Source organism: Tenebrio molitor, chromosome 3 (genome assembly GCF_963966145.1).
Source record: "Tenebrio molitor chromosome 3, icTenMoli1.1, whole genome shotgun sequence".
In the NCBI taxonomy this organism is placed as follows: domain Eukaryota; kingdom Metazoa; phylum Arthropoda; class Insecta; order Coleoptera; family Tenebrionidae; genus Tenebrio; species Tenebrio molitor.
In genome coordinates, this window is record NC_091048.1 from 9,415,324 (window position 1) to 9,432,133 (window position 16,810).

Genomic DNA, 16,810 nt, shown 5'->3' on the forward strand with positions numbered 1-16,810 from the left:
AGGCATGAAGAATCCTATTCGAGTTATATGGACTTATAAATTATTTTCCAATTGCCCAAATTTACAAATTATTCTTAGGTATCTCTTATGTACCTATTTCTTATGTCTTATGTCCGTTGTGAATAAGCACTTACTTTCGTAGTGGTGTTTTCAATAACGGAGATATGTAGATAGAATGGACAATGGACATACAGCGCTCTTGTCTGTTTGGCTGAGTTTCGGCAAAATTTTCCAAATTTAAATTGAGACGGGTATATGCAACCAAAAATACTTCTATGCATCCAGAGCATCTAAACATCTAGATTTGGAAATATACAGGTGGTCCCGATATAACCTGCCAAAAAAATTCTGGGTCATTAGAAGGATCTAACAAGTCCAAAAAACCCCCCTTCGTTAGGTCCAAAATAATGGGGATAAATTAACCCCTATCCACACCCATTCGACGCTGCTGACCACAAAAATACGTACCTACTCAGGAATTAATTGCTGGTGTTTGTAAGGATGACAGTATCTAAGCAACATAGGTACCTGAATCGTTTATGACAAATTTCAAATCTGACAAACTAAATCAAATTAATGACATTTATTGAAAACGCTGGACACTGTGTGCGTTAATTCACCAGCTTATTTAAGTACAAAAGCTGATTTTGTAGACTGAGATGAATGAGTAATAAATAAAGCGGTGTTCCTCAATGTGTAAATAAATGTAGAGATAGTGTGTGCAAAATTGTGGAAGAACTGTGTAATAAGAGTATCGTCTTAATTGTGGTTAAATAGCCAAAATAATGTATTGAATAAATTTATTTACACTTTACATATTCGTACTTTCAACTCTAACTGAGAATATCTAATAACTAATGGAAGGTAAACTAGACTAGAAACATTATTTTATAATAAATGTTCTGTGTGCCTTCCGTTGGCATTTAAGCACATTTGAGTACGCCGGTACCAATTTTCATAAACAGAATTCAGCATTTCTGGGTTTTTACGAATCTTGTTCGCGGCATCTGTGTCGCGTTTCTGGAGTTGGCTTTTTGTATTTATTTCAACTTCGTATACCAAATCTTTCGTGTGGCCCCAAAAATTAAAATCCAGAGGGGTTAAATGGAGGATCGGGGACGCCATCGTATTGGAGTCAGTCAGAACCAACCTCACATAAATGCAGATGTAGCTCCACAAAAGTACAACGGGACGGAAGGACTCCTTCAGGAAAACGCTCGCCGTATGGTAGCCTTGCCGGTCTTGAATTACCACGTGCTTCGCCATAGAGTAAATGCAAATCGGCGTATTCTTGTTTCGTGAATTTCATAACTTTTTAAAGGATTCGCAAATTTAAAATTAAACTTGACAAATGTCATAGGTGTTGCAGGTACCGTTGCTAAAGAAATCGCAGCCAAGTAACCAGAATTACCTTTTTAAAACTGATTAACTCATTAGCGTACAGCAAATTTTGACCAAATTTTCAATTATTTTTATCTCGAAAACGAAAAGACTTTTATTAGAAACTTTTTTTGTGTATGAGTTCTACTCATCGTCACCTATTACTGGATTTCTTCTGGCAGGTTATATCGGGACCACCCTGTATACAAAATTAAAAGCTTCGTTAATCTAAATAATTTTTGATCGCACGGTACAATGAATAAACCGAATACAAATATTTTAATCCTGCCAGTAAATTTAATCATCAACTTATTACTCGACACTTTACTTATAAATTATAATTTAAAGGAAGTAGGCCTAAATTTTGCAGTTCTTTTTTGTTTATTAAATTTTCAATTTTGTGCATACCTAACACTAGTGGTGCAATTTTACAATTATTGTTTGATTGCTATTAATGCCTAAACGGTATTCTTTTGCAGTGGTTTCTTATGGTAGCTAGTAACTCGATGATAAATGTAAATGTCGATAACGTATAACCCAAAAACAAGATATAAATCCACGGAAGAGTTACATCTATTGATAATGGTTTAGTACTTCTGGTTTCATCGTATTCTTCAGGATGTAAAAATCCTTCAATGGTCGCATTGTATATAGCTCTTTCAGCCCACAGGTCAATAAAACCCCCTTCTTCTAACCGTCTCATATTTTTGTTCAAAATCGGCAAGAGAGGTGAATTGTGAATCACTTTATAGGACTGATAGCTTGGCATAAGACTTTCTTTGACCAAATGGTATACTTGAGCACCTGTAAAAATCACATACCTCTGTAAAGGGTGTTTTTTAAAATTTGGCGTCGAAGTAGGCGTTGGAGAGTCGATTGAGATCACACCACTCGTATAAAGCGTAAGATTTAAACAGCTGATCCGTGATCCGTAACCCGTATAGTGCGTTCACAATTGACAGTTCAACGCCTACTTCGACGCCACATTTAAAAAAACACCCGTTATATTCTTTTTTTGAAAAGCACAATTTATTACCATTTTTCCGAAGATGTTTGCATTGAGAAACAAAAACTGCAATATCGTGTTCCGTAAGAAATGCAGGAATTTTCGATACGTCTGTTCGGTAGATCATTTGATCCATCAGGCCTTCATTGCTCGACAGTGGTATCAGAGATTCAGCGTATTTTTCATACTCAGTTCCGGCGTACTTTTTCTCTACTTCTGCGATGTAAAAAGGAATCGAGTAAAGTGGCAATCCCGACGAAAATAATTGTTCTATGGTGTTTATATCGGCAAAATATTTTCTAATTGCGAGAATGCTGGTAATTTTACTTTGCACAAACATGTTAATTATGAAGGCGCCAATTATCCAACCAAAAATCAACAAACGTTCCAAGGAATTTTTTGGGAATGAAGCGACGTTGTTGACGAGTAAAATTCTGAAGATGTCAAAGTACAGTTTTTGGATATCGATGACGCTTCCAACCAGTTTCTTTATGCCCACCATAAACAGCAGGAAGACTGAGAAATTAAAAAATATTAAAATGATTCAATTGAGCATATTTTTGTAACTGAACTTTGTATTTTAACAATTTTAAGTAAGATTGGTATTAAGAAAACAATTCTTTTCAGAATTGTTTCATTATTATCGAAGATTTTCGTTCATATGGACACTTCGCTAAGATATGAAGTTTTGTCGAATTTATCCCTTTTACATGACAATTTTTGCTTCAGAGATACCCAGAAATTACGTTACAAAAACTAATCTACATGCCTGGCAACTGTGGCCATGTTCGTTTCAAAAAATATTGTACAAATTTCGATGCGCGAAGACGTATTTAGCACATTCGCGCAAATGAAGTACTCGCTCAATTGTCGCTCGTGCCTCAAATAATTAAAAAATAAACTTTCTTTAAAAAATCTTTCATTTAATTTGTTTTAAATTCATTACCATGAAGTATGTGATCTTTTTGGATTTAACGATTGGAAAATCACGTTCTTACCAAGGCGACCTTTTTCAAAATAATTTTTAAAAAGATTTTGGTATTCGTTATTCGTGCCTTGGAGCTTCAGTAATCGGGAAGGCTCCGCCAGTGTCCATCGCACTCAAGTAGCTAAGGTCCGGCGCAGAGCACAAAACGCAGCCACGCCACCCTTAAAGGCAAATAGATCGTTAACAAACAGCTGACACGTGAAAAGAGTTTCTCATAAGGTTGATGATACTTCTCGTTTTTATCCTTCCTAATATTATTCCAGACTTGACCGAAAGGTTTCGCGAGAGGGAAATTTAACAGAGGAGACAATTCAAACCATTGTAAGTAGTAGAAATAGAGTTTATTTCAGAGCAATAAAAGCAATTTGAAAAAAGTTTTACTAAAAAAGTTATTAATTTAACATCGCTGTGCATCTCAGAAAATTTTGTTGGCTTAAACTACAATCACCCTGTATTTACAAATTTCTAAAAAAAATGTAATTTAATAAATGTTATGTGTGCAAAAGGAAAGGGACTGAAGAATGACAATTATCGAAAAATGTTCCTTTAAAAAAAATTCGAGTTCTTTTCGAAAAGCTTAACTAAAAATTAAATATTTATATTAATCCAAACTTTTTGGGTGCACTGCACAATTTGAATTTAAGTTGTTTAATTTTTAATAATGCTAATCTCAGCTTAGCGCCCTAAGCGGTCATTAATTATAATAAATATATTTCCATCTACATCAATGATTAGTAGTTGTTTATGTGGCTTAAGGTTAACGTACGATTTATTTAAAAGCAAACTGTAGGCCTAGCAGATATTTAGCATATACGTATCGTTTATTGCAGTTTAAATGTTTAAGCGCTTACGTATCGGTGTCACAATGTACGCCATCCACATACTGGGTGTATAGACCATTAACATACTATTTTCCATAGGAATTTCAGTACTTTTTGGAACCAAACTGCTTAAATCGTTTTGGGTGTGCGGATAGAGATTGTCAAAAATTTCGTTGTCGACAGTGAATCGTTCTGATTTGATCAGAATCGAAATGTCTCGTTGATTCAAGATCTTCATCATACGCCCCGATTGGTTGCCAAAATATATTGACTCAAACCAGGGGTTCAGTATTATGTTGTCCATCGTCTCCATTTGTAATTCTCCATTTAAATGCGTCAGAATTGTGTTAATTGCAGCGTAATCTTTGCCCTCGTAGTGAACACCATCATTTTTTTCCACTCGCTTCACTTTTGTCCGGTCTCGATATGTCAGCAAACATTTAATTTTAGTTCTATGAAGATCTTTCGTTTTGTCATAGAACAAGTCTTGGGTAGAGTTTGTCAAATTTACAATTTTTTCGAGTTCTGGTAAGTAAGGATCGTAGGTGATTACTTGAATCTTCTTATCACTTTCGTAGGCTATGATAACGTTAATACACCTGATTTTCCAGTACGCGCGTAAGGCATAGTTGATAAAGATTGCGCTGGGCTTTTTGGTTATGAGAACCACAATTTTTGCTCTAGAAATTCTTACTTTTTTATACATATCGTCAACATACGAGATATCTTTTTCCGGGTCAATCAAAACAAATTTAAAATGGTTCGGATTGTGCTAGAATTACAAATTGGTAAGAAACAAAGAGACCTAGTAAAAATATGTTACCAAAGGTTTAGTATCTTTGTTTGCAAAGAAATTAATAATTATAACTGATGCATTTACATTGAGCATTTTCGTGGCGAAATCAGAAAATTCGGGTTCAATTTTATTCACGACAATAAAGAGAAAACCGTCCTTTTCCTGACAGTTTTTTTCAATTATGTGGACCATGAATTCTTTCATTGCACTTGAAAGTTGATTTGATTCTCTTTCGAATAGTTCTGTTTTTATTGACGTGCAAAATGACAAATATATCGATAGTAAAGGTAAGGAGTAGTACATGAACGACATTTTCATTTCGGTAACTGAAAGTAACTAGTACTTACAGAATTGTTTTATGCTTTGAAGAGGAACAAAATATTGTTATCACTATCTTAATGGAAAATTACATTTCAGAGATATATTTCTTCACATTTATTTTAATAATAATAAATAAAACTAATCTATTACATATTTTCCAAATAATCTCTCCAAATTTGTAAATTGAAGGAATATCGAACCGAGCCAATAATATGGGGTCCTTCGATAAGTTCCTTATTGAATATTGAATAAATGGAAAAAATGTTTTTAATAGAAAATTATTTCTGTTATTTATTGTGTCATATTTTCGTGGTTTTGATGTATTCTTTTTGGAATAAAAACTACATGCATACACAAATATCGTTATACAGGGTGTTTCAAAATTCGCGAATTCCGAATTCAGAGCATGGTAGGAAAGGACCCAGTGGAGCTCGAAAAATACTTAGAAAAAAAAATCGCTCTTCCTGGAGAAGATATAAGCACTTTAATTTTGTTCAATACATAGCAGCCTTCATATCCACAGTGACAAAATACTATTCGAGCTACGTTGCCGTTCCATTTTTTAGAAAAATTACAAAAATTTAAGATTTTTATACTCCAAAGTAAAGCTATTTTTCAAAAAATTGTTTAACGTTATTATTTTCCACAGTCATCTGCACCATAAATAACAATAAACACTGAACTTTTCAGCCTGTATTTGAAGAAAACGCACCTTCAGACCAGTGTATCTTTATGGGGGGAGTCCCTATTTTTTTTTTAATTTCCATATTTGGACTACTGAAGTGAAGGTACAAAGATTCTCAAAACACTCTTCACTGTTTCTGTTCACTATTTTACTTGTTCGATGACTTACTATAGTACATCAACAGTAAGTTCTGTTAATTCAGAACAGTGGGCCATGTGAATAAAACGAAGTACATACTTGCTTTAAAAAAGAGTAAGATGTAGCAAAAGCAAATGCTCCGTTTTATTCACATGACCCAGGATGTATTGACGGGTTTCTCGAATAGAATTATGCGGAGTGGATTGTTTGAACATTACAAATTTGAAATTCACTGATATGAGTTAAGTTAAATCAAATCACGTCAACTTCAACAGCTACCTTAAAAGAATCGGAAAAACACCAAGTGAATACTGCAAATACTGGACGGAAGCGGGAGATGTGGTGGAACATGTGCTCAAGTACGCAGGGTGGTCTAAGGATTATCAAAAGATCCAAACGACACTCGAGGAGGTACCACGATCCAAAAATTTAGCTCACACGTTGCCAGAGGAAAGGGGGACAAGATCAGGGTCTGCATAAAGGAGATGATAAAAGCCAAAGTGGACGAAGAAAGGAGAAGGCAGAAAGATGAAGAAGCGAAATGAAGTGCAAAAGCACTTAGAAAAAACTAAGTCAATATAATTTAAAGTCAAAGATTTAAATCTAGTAAATTTGTTGATTAATATTACGTTGGCGATTTGTGCTCAGTTGTTATCAAATTTTTGACGTTTTCTGATGTAGAATATCCCGGCAACGCAAAATTGCGTGGTGCTCAACTCTGATTGGTCAAGGAAAGGATGTCTCTTCTCGATTATCGCTTGAAATAGGATTTTTTCTTTAAAATTCAGATGATCACGTTTAACCAAATACTCCCTTTTTCTCTGGGGAGTGGGGATGATCATTATGTATTTTGTTCCGATTTAGCTTTATACAATGTCGAAAAAATTTAGAATGGTTACAGAGCAAAAAAAAGCAAAATCGTAGACAGAAGAGTAGAATCCCAGAAATATACCAAAAGTTCAATCGATTGAAGATTTCTCGAGTATATTTTCCAGTTTGATTTATAAAAATCAAGAAACAATTACGAATTCGAATTAAGAAAAAAATTAAAGAAATTGACATGACTGTTGTTCAAAATATGTTGCGTAAGATTAGAAGTAAGTTAAGAAAAATTTAAGAAGCGGGACCTTTTTCAACCTTAAAAAGTTGCAGGTGTATTAAAGAAATTATACAGTGTGTCCCAGAATCGGCACCATACCGATGAATAGCAGAACCGTGATCACTAAAGAAATCCGAATCGGCAAAAAAAAATTCAGGCTTCAAGGATTACAGAGCTAGGAATTGTTTAAGTTGACCAATGAGGAAGCATTTTTCCTAAAAGTTGACAACTATTTCCAAAGCGTGCCATGTAAAAAAAATTTGAATGAATTATTTTGACACTGACGTCATAGAAGTTCTGTCGTGCGATCTTAAGCACACACTCTTTTTTTTTGCTATTTGTTATTGTTAATTCCATAACATTTTTCTGCCTTACTTATGCCTTGAGTGCTTTATTCTTTAATAAAATCCGGCCATCAAAAATATAGGGTAGGTATCATTTAAAATTCTGAAGTGGGGGTGGCTGGGTCCGGCTGGGGGCAGAGTACAGATGGCTTAAAAAAAACGGGAAATGAAATTTGACCTAATGTGAATTGGAAATTTAATTTGTCAATTTATGTCAATTTGTGTCTGTTTGACAGTAGCATTTCTGACACATAAGTGCAGTTTTTTAACCTAAATTCTAAAAGGCCGTTTCAAACTATAAAAATTTAATAAAATCCGACTTTTTCTGACAGTTTCCCGTTTTTTTGAAGCCAACCGTAATAACGTGCCAAGTATAGGTACAAAGTTCCAACACCCAAAGCATTGAATGATATTTAAAAATGAAAAATTTGTAATGTTAAAGACACCAGAGTTGAACACACCCGAACTTCTTGAACGAAACTCTGTATTTAATTTTATTTATCTACGGCTGCTTGGATAAGTCGTTATTACCACACTCATTTACAGTCATTTGAGTTGCATAATGTAGTTCATTACCGCACTGGTTTCATTACGTAACGCATTTTTATTTAGAAGCAAACAGACAAAATTTATTGAAAACAGCAATACAGAAGAAAAGCTAGGTACTTATTGTAAATACATAACACAGTCCTTGCATTTTGTTCGCCCAGTAGCCGGCATCGACTTCGTTTCGGTCTGCAATCTCTGGGCTTGGCACAAAAAGACTCACTTCCACTTTTAATGATATCATCTACTACTCTCTTTTGGGTTACTCGCACAAGAGACCACTTTGTAATACACGTCATACTGGAAAAACGACGCAAACTGCAGTGACACCTCCAGAGACGCTCGTCTCTTGCACTCCAGGTCGTCCTCGAAACAGGATCACACACGTTTCCATTCCAGGTTCTGGTACTTTTCTCACTTGACGTCGGGGTAACCCCAATGTACATTTTTCGAAGTCACTTCACTTCCGAGAGCCGCGATAAGACGTAAACGACCCGGTTCTCAATTATGAAAAATTTAAAACAACGCGTTGTTTACAAACAGAATTAGCTGGTTGTCCTGGTATTGAGCAAATTGTTTCACTCTTGTTGCTTTGATTTTGAATTAAAACGATTGAAACTGACATTTAACAATTATTAAAATATATTTTTGTAAATGTCAAATTTGACGTTTTTGCCAAAAATTGATTTTTTTAATTAATAATTCGCAGCCGTAGATAAAATGTTGTACATAACACGTGGGCTAAAGCATATTACAGGAAACTCGTGTGTTACAGATGAACTCGGGCTAACGCCCTCGTCATCTGCAATCTTCACACTCGAGTCCTGTAATATTGCTTTTATCCCACTAATTATGTAAATAACTATTATAGTTATCAGTGAAATTACGAAACAGACAAAACATAGTTCTAATCAGTAACCGTTGTAAATCTGTAGGCTTTCGCCAGTGGAACACTTGACAAAAAGTGGCTATCTGAAATCTTCTTATCACGTATGTTAAAATATCAGCAACTTGTATGTAAATGAATCTGTTATTATGCATCACACTTTCTTCGGCTAACAGTACTGTCTTCCGAATATTCCTTCGAAATTTTAATTTGCCAACAGAAAATAGTTTTGATTTTTTAATCGAATCGATATCACAACATTTACCGTATCATTTTCCCTATTCCTGTACTTCAAACAACACACCTTACATTGTTGGATGCCATTGAACTAATTTACATACACTGAAATCTCACTTTTGTTGTCGTACCTTCTTGCGAATGAATCAATACTTACTTCTAGCCGGATTTTTACTGATGACACTTCTTAACTCTTTATATTCTTCGTTCCAATAGCAAGTGAGTGCCTCCTTCATTGCATTAATTTTATTCGGTAGTTATGTTCCATTGGACCAGTGCGATTCTGATTGTAATTTATACTTTTTGTGAGTGAGATTTTAAAATTGAGTACTTGTTGTCAAAACGATGTCATTTATAGTTATTTGTAACTGTCAAGTCACACTACCGAATCAACCTATTAAAGATGCTTTGTACCTCCACAACGCTTCATCTTCAAATCTCACACTGCGAGATTGCTCCTTCAGACCAACCGATCAGAGACAACGATGCCCAGATCCCGACATTCGTTACATATTATACAGTGGTACCAAAAATCAAACAGTAAATTATATCCAAAGCGACTGGTTGCGACAGAGCATCTGGGATCACACCAAAGAAGACATAATTCTAATCCATGGATACGCCGGGGGTGATGGTACCTTACCGATGGCTGTTTTAAGAGATGGTACTTGAATGTATCTAATTTGGGCCAAATCTAGCGTCTCTGTTGCAGCGTACATATCGGTTGGGTCCTACAACGTGTGGGTGGTAGATTGGGGTAGACTGGCACAACCTCCGTGTTATCGAGCGGCTGTTCATAATTTGAAAGCGGTGGGTCGATGCACTGGTGACCTTTTGATGGGACTAAGAGCCGCTGGTTTAATGGCAGACAAGATGACTTGTGTTGGTCACTCTTTGGGGGCACACATTTGCGGTTTGATCTCTCAGTATGTACTATTCCGGGTTCACAGGATCATAGGACTAGATCCTGCTAGACCTCTGGTCCCGTCACAATCTAGGTTGGACAGTGGAAATGCAGCAGCAGTTCACATTTTTCATACAAACGCAGGACATTATGGTGAATCTGGAAAGAGTGGTCATGTAGATTTCTGCATAAACGGCGGCAGGATTCAACCTTTCTGTGAAAATACTAAAAGTAAGTTTTTCACTGGTACAGTCAAATAATTGCATCAAGGACATTAACATTATTGTTGTTTTTAGTCGATGAACAGTTGTGTAGTCACGTGTGGGCGGTTTGTTATCTAGCAGAAAGTTTGTTTTCGGATTTTGTTAAAAAAGCAGAACCTTGTTCGAGGAGATGTCCAACAGGACCGAGACCTGGACACAGAATTGGTATACCCATACCAATGGGACAGTCTACACCATTAACGTGAGCGTTGTTAGAATATTTTTTAATCTGAATAAATTTATGCTGTGTTCTAGGGCAAGTGGATCATATTGTGTTCATGATAATTATCCACCCTTTTGTCCTACCAAAGCAGGAGGTGTTGGGGATAAGAGGTGCTGCCTGAAAGCCCCAGACATAAAACCTCCAACTACAGAAACTGACATTTTTGTAAATTAGACTACAGTTTTTAGAAGGTAGATGTCTCTGTAAGATATTTATTTCAAGGTTGGTAGAACTGACTAATTTGTATAATAGGTTGCCTCGTTGAAAATTGCGGGGCGGGGGGAAAGTAACTCGTGACGTAAAATCAACCCAGAAATTTTGGGTGTTCGAATAGAACGTAAGGTTTATAAGCTCCGTGGAGTTTATTGGGTGGCTTTTTGGGATTTATTCTAGCGAAGGAACACCTAATGCATGATCGACAGACTCTGTAGTAAAAGTTTAGTACACTGTGACGTCACGAGTAACTTTTGCGGGGGGAAAAAATTCAGACTATTGCTTTAAATGGAAACGAGGCAACCTATTATACAAATTAGTCAGTTCTACCAACCTTGATTTATTTATTTATTTATTATGTTTTAAACTGTATTTGAGATTATTTATTTAGAATTAGTGTTATTTAAATTATTTTCAAATTTCATTTGTTACTTTTATTCAAATTACACATTTGCAGAAAGATTGTCAAAAATAATCATTCATTCTTGTTTTCATGTTTTAGTATTTTTGTTCTTGTCTTCTTAAATATAATATACAGGGTATTTCACGAGTGATAATCAGCCCGGCGAAATTGAAAATGCAACCCACAATACATTTCCAAAGTTACGTGGCCATAATACGAGTATACACTGTATACTCGTATTATGAAAAAAAATATTTCGCTATTGATCATAGATAATGGGTGCATAGCATTTTCTTTCATTTAAAAATTTACCAAAAATTAATCATAAAATGGAGGTCTAGTATGTACTATTGGGAGCACGGAATTTCGGGCAAACTTGAAATTTGACTGATATAAAATGTGAAATAGACTTTAGGTGCTAGACGTATTAATAACCTCATTTTAATATCTACTATTGCCTCATATCATTTTGTAAATTGCATTCGTCATTTCTGAAAAGCTGCAAGTGCTTAGATGTGATTTTCTGAAAACTAAACTGTCTTTTTTTATTAAACTTTGGAAATCAATACCTAAAATGTAAAATAATTGTGACAGTTTATTTTGAAGTTCCTTCAAAATTAATTATTATGAATTTATGACATTTATGACAATAAAGCTTAGACTACATTGGGTTTTTTTAAATGACATGCAAATTGCTGCCCGAAATTCCATGCTCGCAATAGTAGTACAATATGTAACGGGACTATTAAAATTTTCACTTAGGGTTGGCTATGGATCATTCTTTGTTTTCCGTTGCACCTTAGGCACTGACAAGTTTGACATTATAATTAACATTATAGGTTATGTTTCAATTGTACTGACTGACATTTGTCGTTCGTTCTTGCGTGTCTAAAGTAACAGCAAAAATAAAAACTCGTTCAAAGCCAACTCCAAGTGAAAATTTTAATAGTCACCCATTATAATAGAAAGATATAAAGTAAGTAAACCTCTAAATAATATCCTGGCTACAGGAAACAAAACCATGGGAATTAACTGAATGAAAAATTAATCAAAAAGTTGTCAGATTATGAAGTTCAGGGATTTTATAAAATCTCCAGGATTTTTAGATAATGTATGAGACTGATAATTTATTTTGTACTTTGCCTGGTAAATATTGAAGACAATAATAAGATTTCTTATTTCACCACCATTTTGTTGTTGAGAACATTAAATTTCGTGGCATGTTCAAACTACTAGTTCGTCTTTTTTGAATTATTACAGCAAACAACACTAGAATGACAATTTGAACTAAAGAGCGATCAAATTAATCCATCAATCCGAAATCGTATGCCGTTAGGTACTTGAAATCCACGCTCCAAAAACACAGCCTGAAACACAGGTTAGATCTTGACATATCAATCGCAAAAAACATACGGATTCAAATCCATGGATTACTCGATTACAAATTATTTTCATCGCTTGATGGAAAAGTCTTTTTTTTTCCACAAAAGCTCTACGGTTGCACATGCATTTCACATGTACATTGCTTAGTTATCTCTAACCTGACAGATATTTCTACAAATATGGATACATCGAGCTGCGTTTTGAACGTAATGAGGCGGAGGTAAAACATGTATGTAGGGATCTACGAGGTGATTTTCAAGAATTCCAACCCACACGTTAATTAAAATGATTGCTGGAAGTGACACTCTTGGATTTCGTGAGGAACGTCTGCAACTAAAATGCGATCTTCTTATTCATTTCGAAACGCCCGAAATCGCAAAGATGCTGTGCAACGTTTACAAAGGTTCGTGCATTGTGAAGTATCCTTTGAGGCAACTTTTCATCGTGCTACCTCTGACTGTTCGTCATAGATCGAAGACCATATCGGTTTTCTCTAGGTTGGTGAAAGACATTTGTGATTTAAATTGAGGTTAAGATTGATGTTCTTGTCAAAATGACTTACATAATTGTGAATTAAATGACAACAAAAAGTCTACTATGATTTATTTTTTCATAAAATTCGGTGGCTTCCAAACTTTTTTGAAAAAAATTCTCGAAAAATATCAACATTTGTATAAGTAAGGCGATTTTCATTTACTAGAGACCGCCTTGGTAATCAATAATCATTAATTCAATCGTTACCTTTTGTGGGTCTTTTATCACAAGTTAAAATTGAGAGAGGGGGGTAACCACCCTCATCGCTCACCCCCGACTTTTAACACCAGCAGCAGACGAACGAGACGAATAGTCGCTTGTAAGACGAACAGTCTTCAAGAAGTAAAATAAACGTCTCAATACATAGTACATAGTAGTATTACTGGTCCTTCGAGAAATAACGCAAACAAAAATATTTGCATAACCTTCAAAGTATAAGGTGAAAAAAGGGGTAAACCTCAGAATGAAAGATAGTAAGCCACAAACTTGTATAAATCTTTGTTTTGACATTTTATAAGTTGGTTCAAAAGGCTCGTGTACGCGTGTACACGAGTCAAGATACTGAAGGTCAAAGGTCGCAAAAATCGGTTTTTTGTAAATACCTCGTTTCCTTTGCTCCAAATGACATTTGGAGTTATTACAAAAGTTGTAGACCATAACATTCCCTACAAATTTGGTCTTAGGAATATTTTTATACATTTAACCGTTCTTGAGATAGACCGCAGCGTTAAGCCATATGTATGATAAATGATAATTGATAACGCTAGGTCAACTGTTGAATCCAATGCGAGTACTATTGCGGGCAAAAAAAGGTGGCACATCAACGTCATTGTCTTGACTTTTAATGTGAAATAACTCCTTATCTGATTCTAACCCTACTTTGAATTGATTGACTTTGTCATTAAGTATTGTAGGTTGCAGGGAATGATTGTAAGTAAACTTGGTACAGGTTGAAAAGACACACTTGTCATTTGCAACAGCATTTTTTTCATATTTCTGAACCAAATAAAGGCACAAAGGGACCAGAAAATCATAGTTTGGGTTGAATATTTTCCATATAAGTACAGTTTTAAAGTAATTTCAAATGACTAATGCCATAAAAGTGCTGTTGCAAATGACAAGTGTGTCTTTGCAACCTGTACCGACTTTAAGCACGTAGTGAATATTTATTTAATGCAAAGTTCAAATCAAAATCTACCTTTGTCAAAAGAACAGGGCATTTGGAAAAGGAAAATAGAAGTATAAAATAAATTTTTAAACTGTCAGCTGGAATAGTGTCAAAAAAATGACAATAAAGCTTGAACTACATACATCGAATTTTTCAAAACTGATAGAAATTTGATGGTTTTTTTTTGCCCGCAATAGTACGTAGTAAGATTTTTAAAGTTAACTATTCACTAACAATATTATAATTATGAAGAAACCTTAGTTATTTATCAATTAATAACGGGTGTTTTTTTAAATTTGGCGTCGAAGTAGGCGTTGAACTGTCGATTGTGAACGCACTATACAGGTTACGGATCACGGATCAGCTGTTTAAATCTTACGCTTTTACACGAGTGGTGCGATCTCAATCGACTCTCCAACGCCTACTTCGACGCCAAATTTAAAAAAACACCCTTTATAATGTATAGGGTTATTCTAACTAACGTTCTAAATGATTGTAGTCGAAGTAGGCGTGAAAACTGAACGTAAAATTTATAGTTGCCGCTCCACATAAAAAACATCAACGTTCACACACGAGAGTTAAATTGGATGCAAAACAACTCAATATTTCTGTATTCAATCGTTAATTTAACAAAAATAAATAAAACTCTCATCACCGCACTTTTCATCTAAAAAATGACAGTGACAGCGACAAAAATTGACAGTTCACATGAAAGCGGCAAAAATGTCATAACATGGGCATGGCCTACTTCGACTACAATCATTTAGAATAACCCTGTATTTATAGATACCAGTGGAACGGCTGCGCTCCTCGTGCTCTAAAAACCGCGTGCGATAAAAGGGTGTCTTATAAAACTCGTATAATAAATTACTATTTCCTGCTTTATTTGTAACTATGGACGCATTTCAAATGATGCATATGCATTGTTGGGTATCCGCATTGTTTGTGCAATGACGGACGTTTTTAGCTTATAGTATTTGACAAAAACTTTTGACCACACAAACGACAGTTTATTTAAGAGAGTAGTAACAAAAGACTACTAAACTTAATACTCCTGAGCAGCAACTGTGGCACTCTCATCATTAGACAAGCATACCTATCAGAATATTCTGAAGAAGTAAACATTAAGGGTGGGGTTTACCTGATTTGAAATGGTCGAAAAACGGTGTTTTTAAACATCCATATCTTTAAAACCACAACAGATTAAGGCAAGGTCCTTTTTTTATTTGAAAGATACGTCTTTCCTCTAGGGCCCCATACTTTTCTTTTTTCAATTTCGTTATAAATAACAATAAAATAAATTGCAATTTGAGGACTATCCAGGAAGCTGTAACACTAAAACCTAATTCGAAATTAACAAAAAAAAAGTATGGGGCCCTCGGAAATTGAATTTTAAAGTGTTTGGTGCCATCGCCATGCTTCCAAAAAAATCACAGTTCTTATTATACATAAACATACGTACGTACGATTTTACCACTAAATTCACATTTGAACGTTTATTTGGGAGACCAAAATATCTAAAAGCTTAGTAATGAGATTTGCTGATTAACTACACCTTCTGGCAGGTACTTACGCATTTCAGGTAAAAGTAGGCCAATTGAAAAGCCGTTTATTTCATTTCAAACATTTCAAATAATGCAACCCAAACTACACGAATTGTGAAATTTTCATCAGGTAAACCCTACCCTTAAGCGTTTTTAATGACTTTTGTAATTGTCAGAAATAATTTAAAATAATTTATTATGACATAATATTTACTAATAATAGTTACTAATATAATTTTTTAAGGTAATTTTATATCTACACGCGATTGGTCAATTAAAAACGTTCTTATTTTAAAATCCAATGAGGATGATGATGAGATGAGAAGATGATGATTTCACCGTATTATTTTGGTCCGCCAGTTCTGATAGACCCTGTATTTTAGTTTTCGTAGTACGCACCTTCATTATAGAAACAAAAATAAAACAGTCAAGCGTGACAAAATTTAAAAATCTGAAGATGATCAGAGGGTCATACATGTGCTTCCAACAACGTGACAATCATCTTAAAACGATCAGATTTAGGTGAATTTTAAACTACGCCAAACCCGCATTAATTATAAAAGAAAAGCTATCAATTTGACAAGTGTAAAACAATGGATCGAGGACCACCTGTATATGTAGATGAGTTGTATAAATTTCTGGTTAGCAAATTAGATATCAGATGAAACACATTGAGGTGTCAATAAACATACCATTTCGGTGCGGTCCAATCAAGTAGTAGGCTAGGTCGAACTGAATCTATTATCATTCTTATTATCATTGTCATTTCATTATATAATCCACACTTTTTGTGGCCGCCCAACACAAGACAATTATGAAATACAAGATTTAAATATGAATAAGTTCCACCATTGATAGCATATTAAAACGATTTAAATGACTCCGCATTATAATGCAAGCGATTTGACATTGCTACCTCTATTTAAAT

The 16,810-nt window shown here is 34.8% G+C and overlaps 2 protein-coding genes across 2 annotated transcripts; one reads left to right on the forward strand and one right to left on the reverse strand.

The window, feature by feature from the left end:
• Positions 1-1,701: 1,701 nt before the first annotated feature.
• Positions 1,702-9,540, reverse strand: LOC138126107 (uncharacterized). Its single transcript, XM_069041785.1, has 5 exons — positions 9,405-9,540; positions 9,276-9,352; positions 4,226-4,875; positions 2,417-2,902; positions 1,702-2,184 (listed from the first exon to the last, which is right to left on the reverse strand). The coding sequence occupies exons 2-5, from the start codon at positions 9,281-9,283 to the stop codon at positions 1,832-1,834; spliced, it is 1,497 nt and encodes a 498-aa protein (XP_068897886.1). The 5' UTR covers positions 9,284-9,352; positions 9,405-9,540; the 3' UTR covers positions 1,702-1,831.
• Positions 9,426-11,344, forward strand: LOC138126109 (lipase member H-like). The gene is made up of 5 exons (XM_069041786.1): positions 9,426-9,552; positions 9,606-9,911; positions 9,960-10,382; positions 10,448-10,616; positions 10,670-11,344. The coding sequence occupies exons 1-5, from the start codon at positions 9,507-9,509 to the stop codon at positions 10,809-10,811; spliced, it is 1,086 nt and encodes a 361-aa protein (XP_068897887.1). The 5' UTR covers positions 9,426-9,506; the 3' UTR covers positions 10,812-11,344.
• Positions 11,345-16,810: the final 5,466 nt, after the last annotated feature.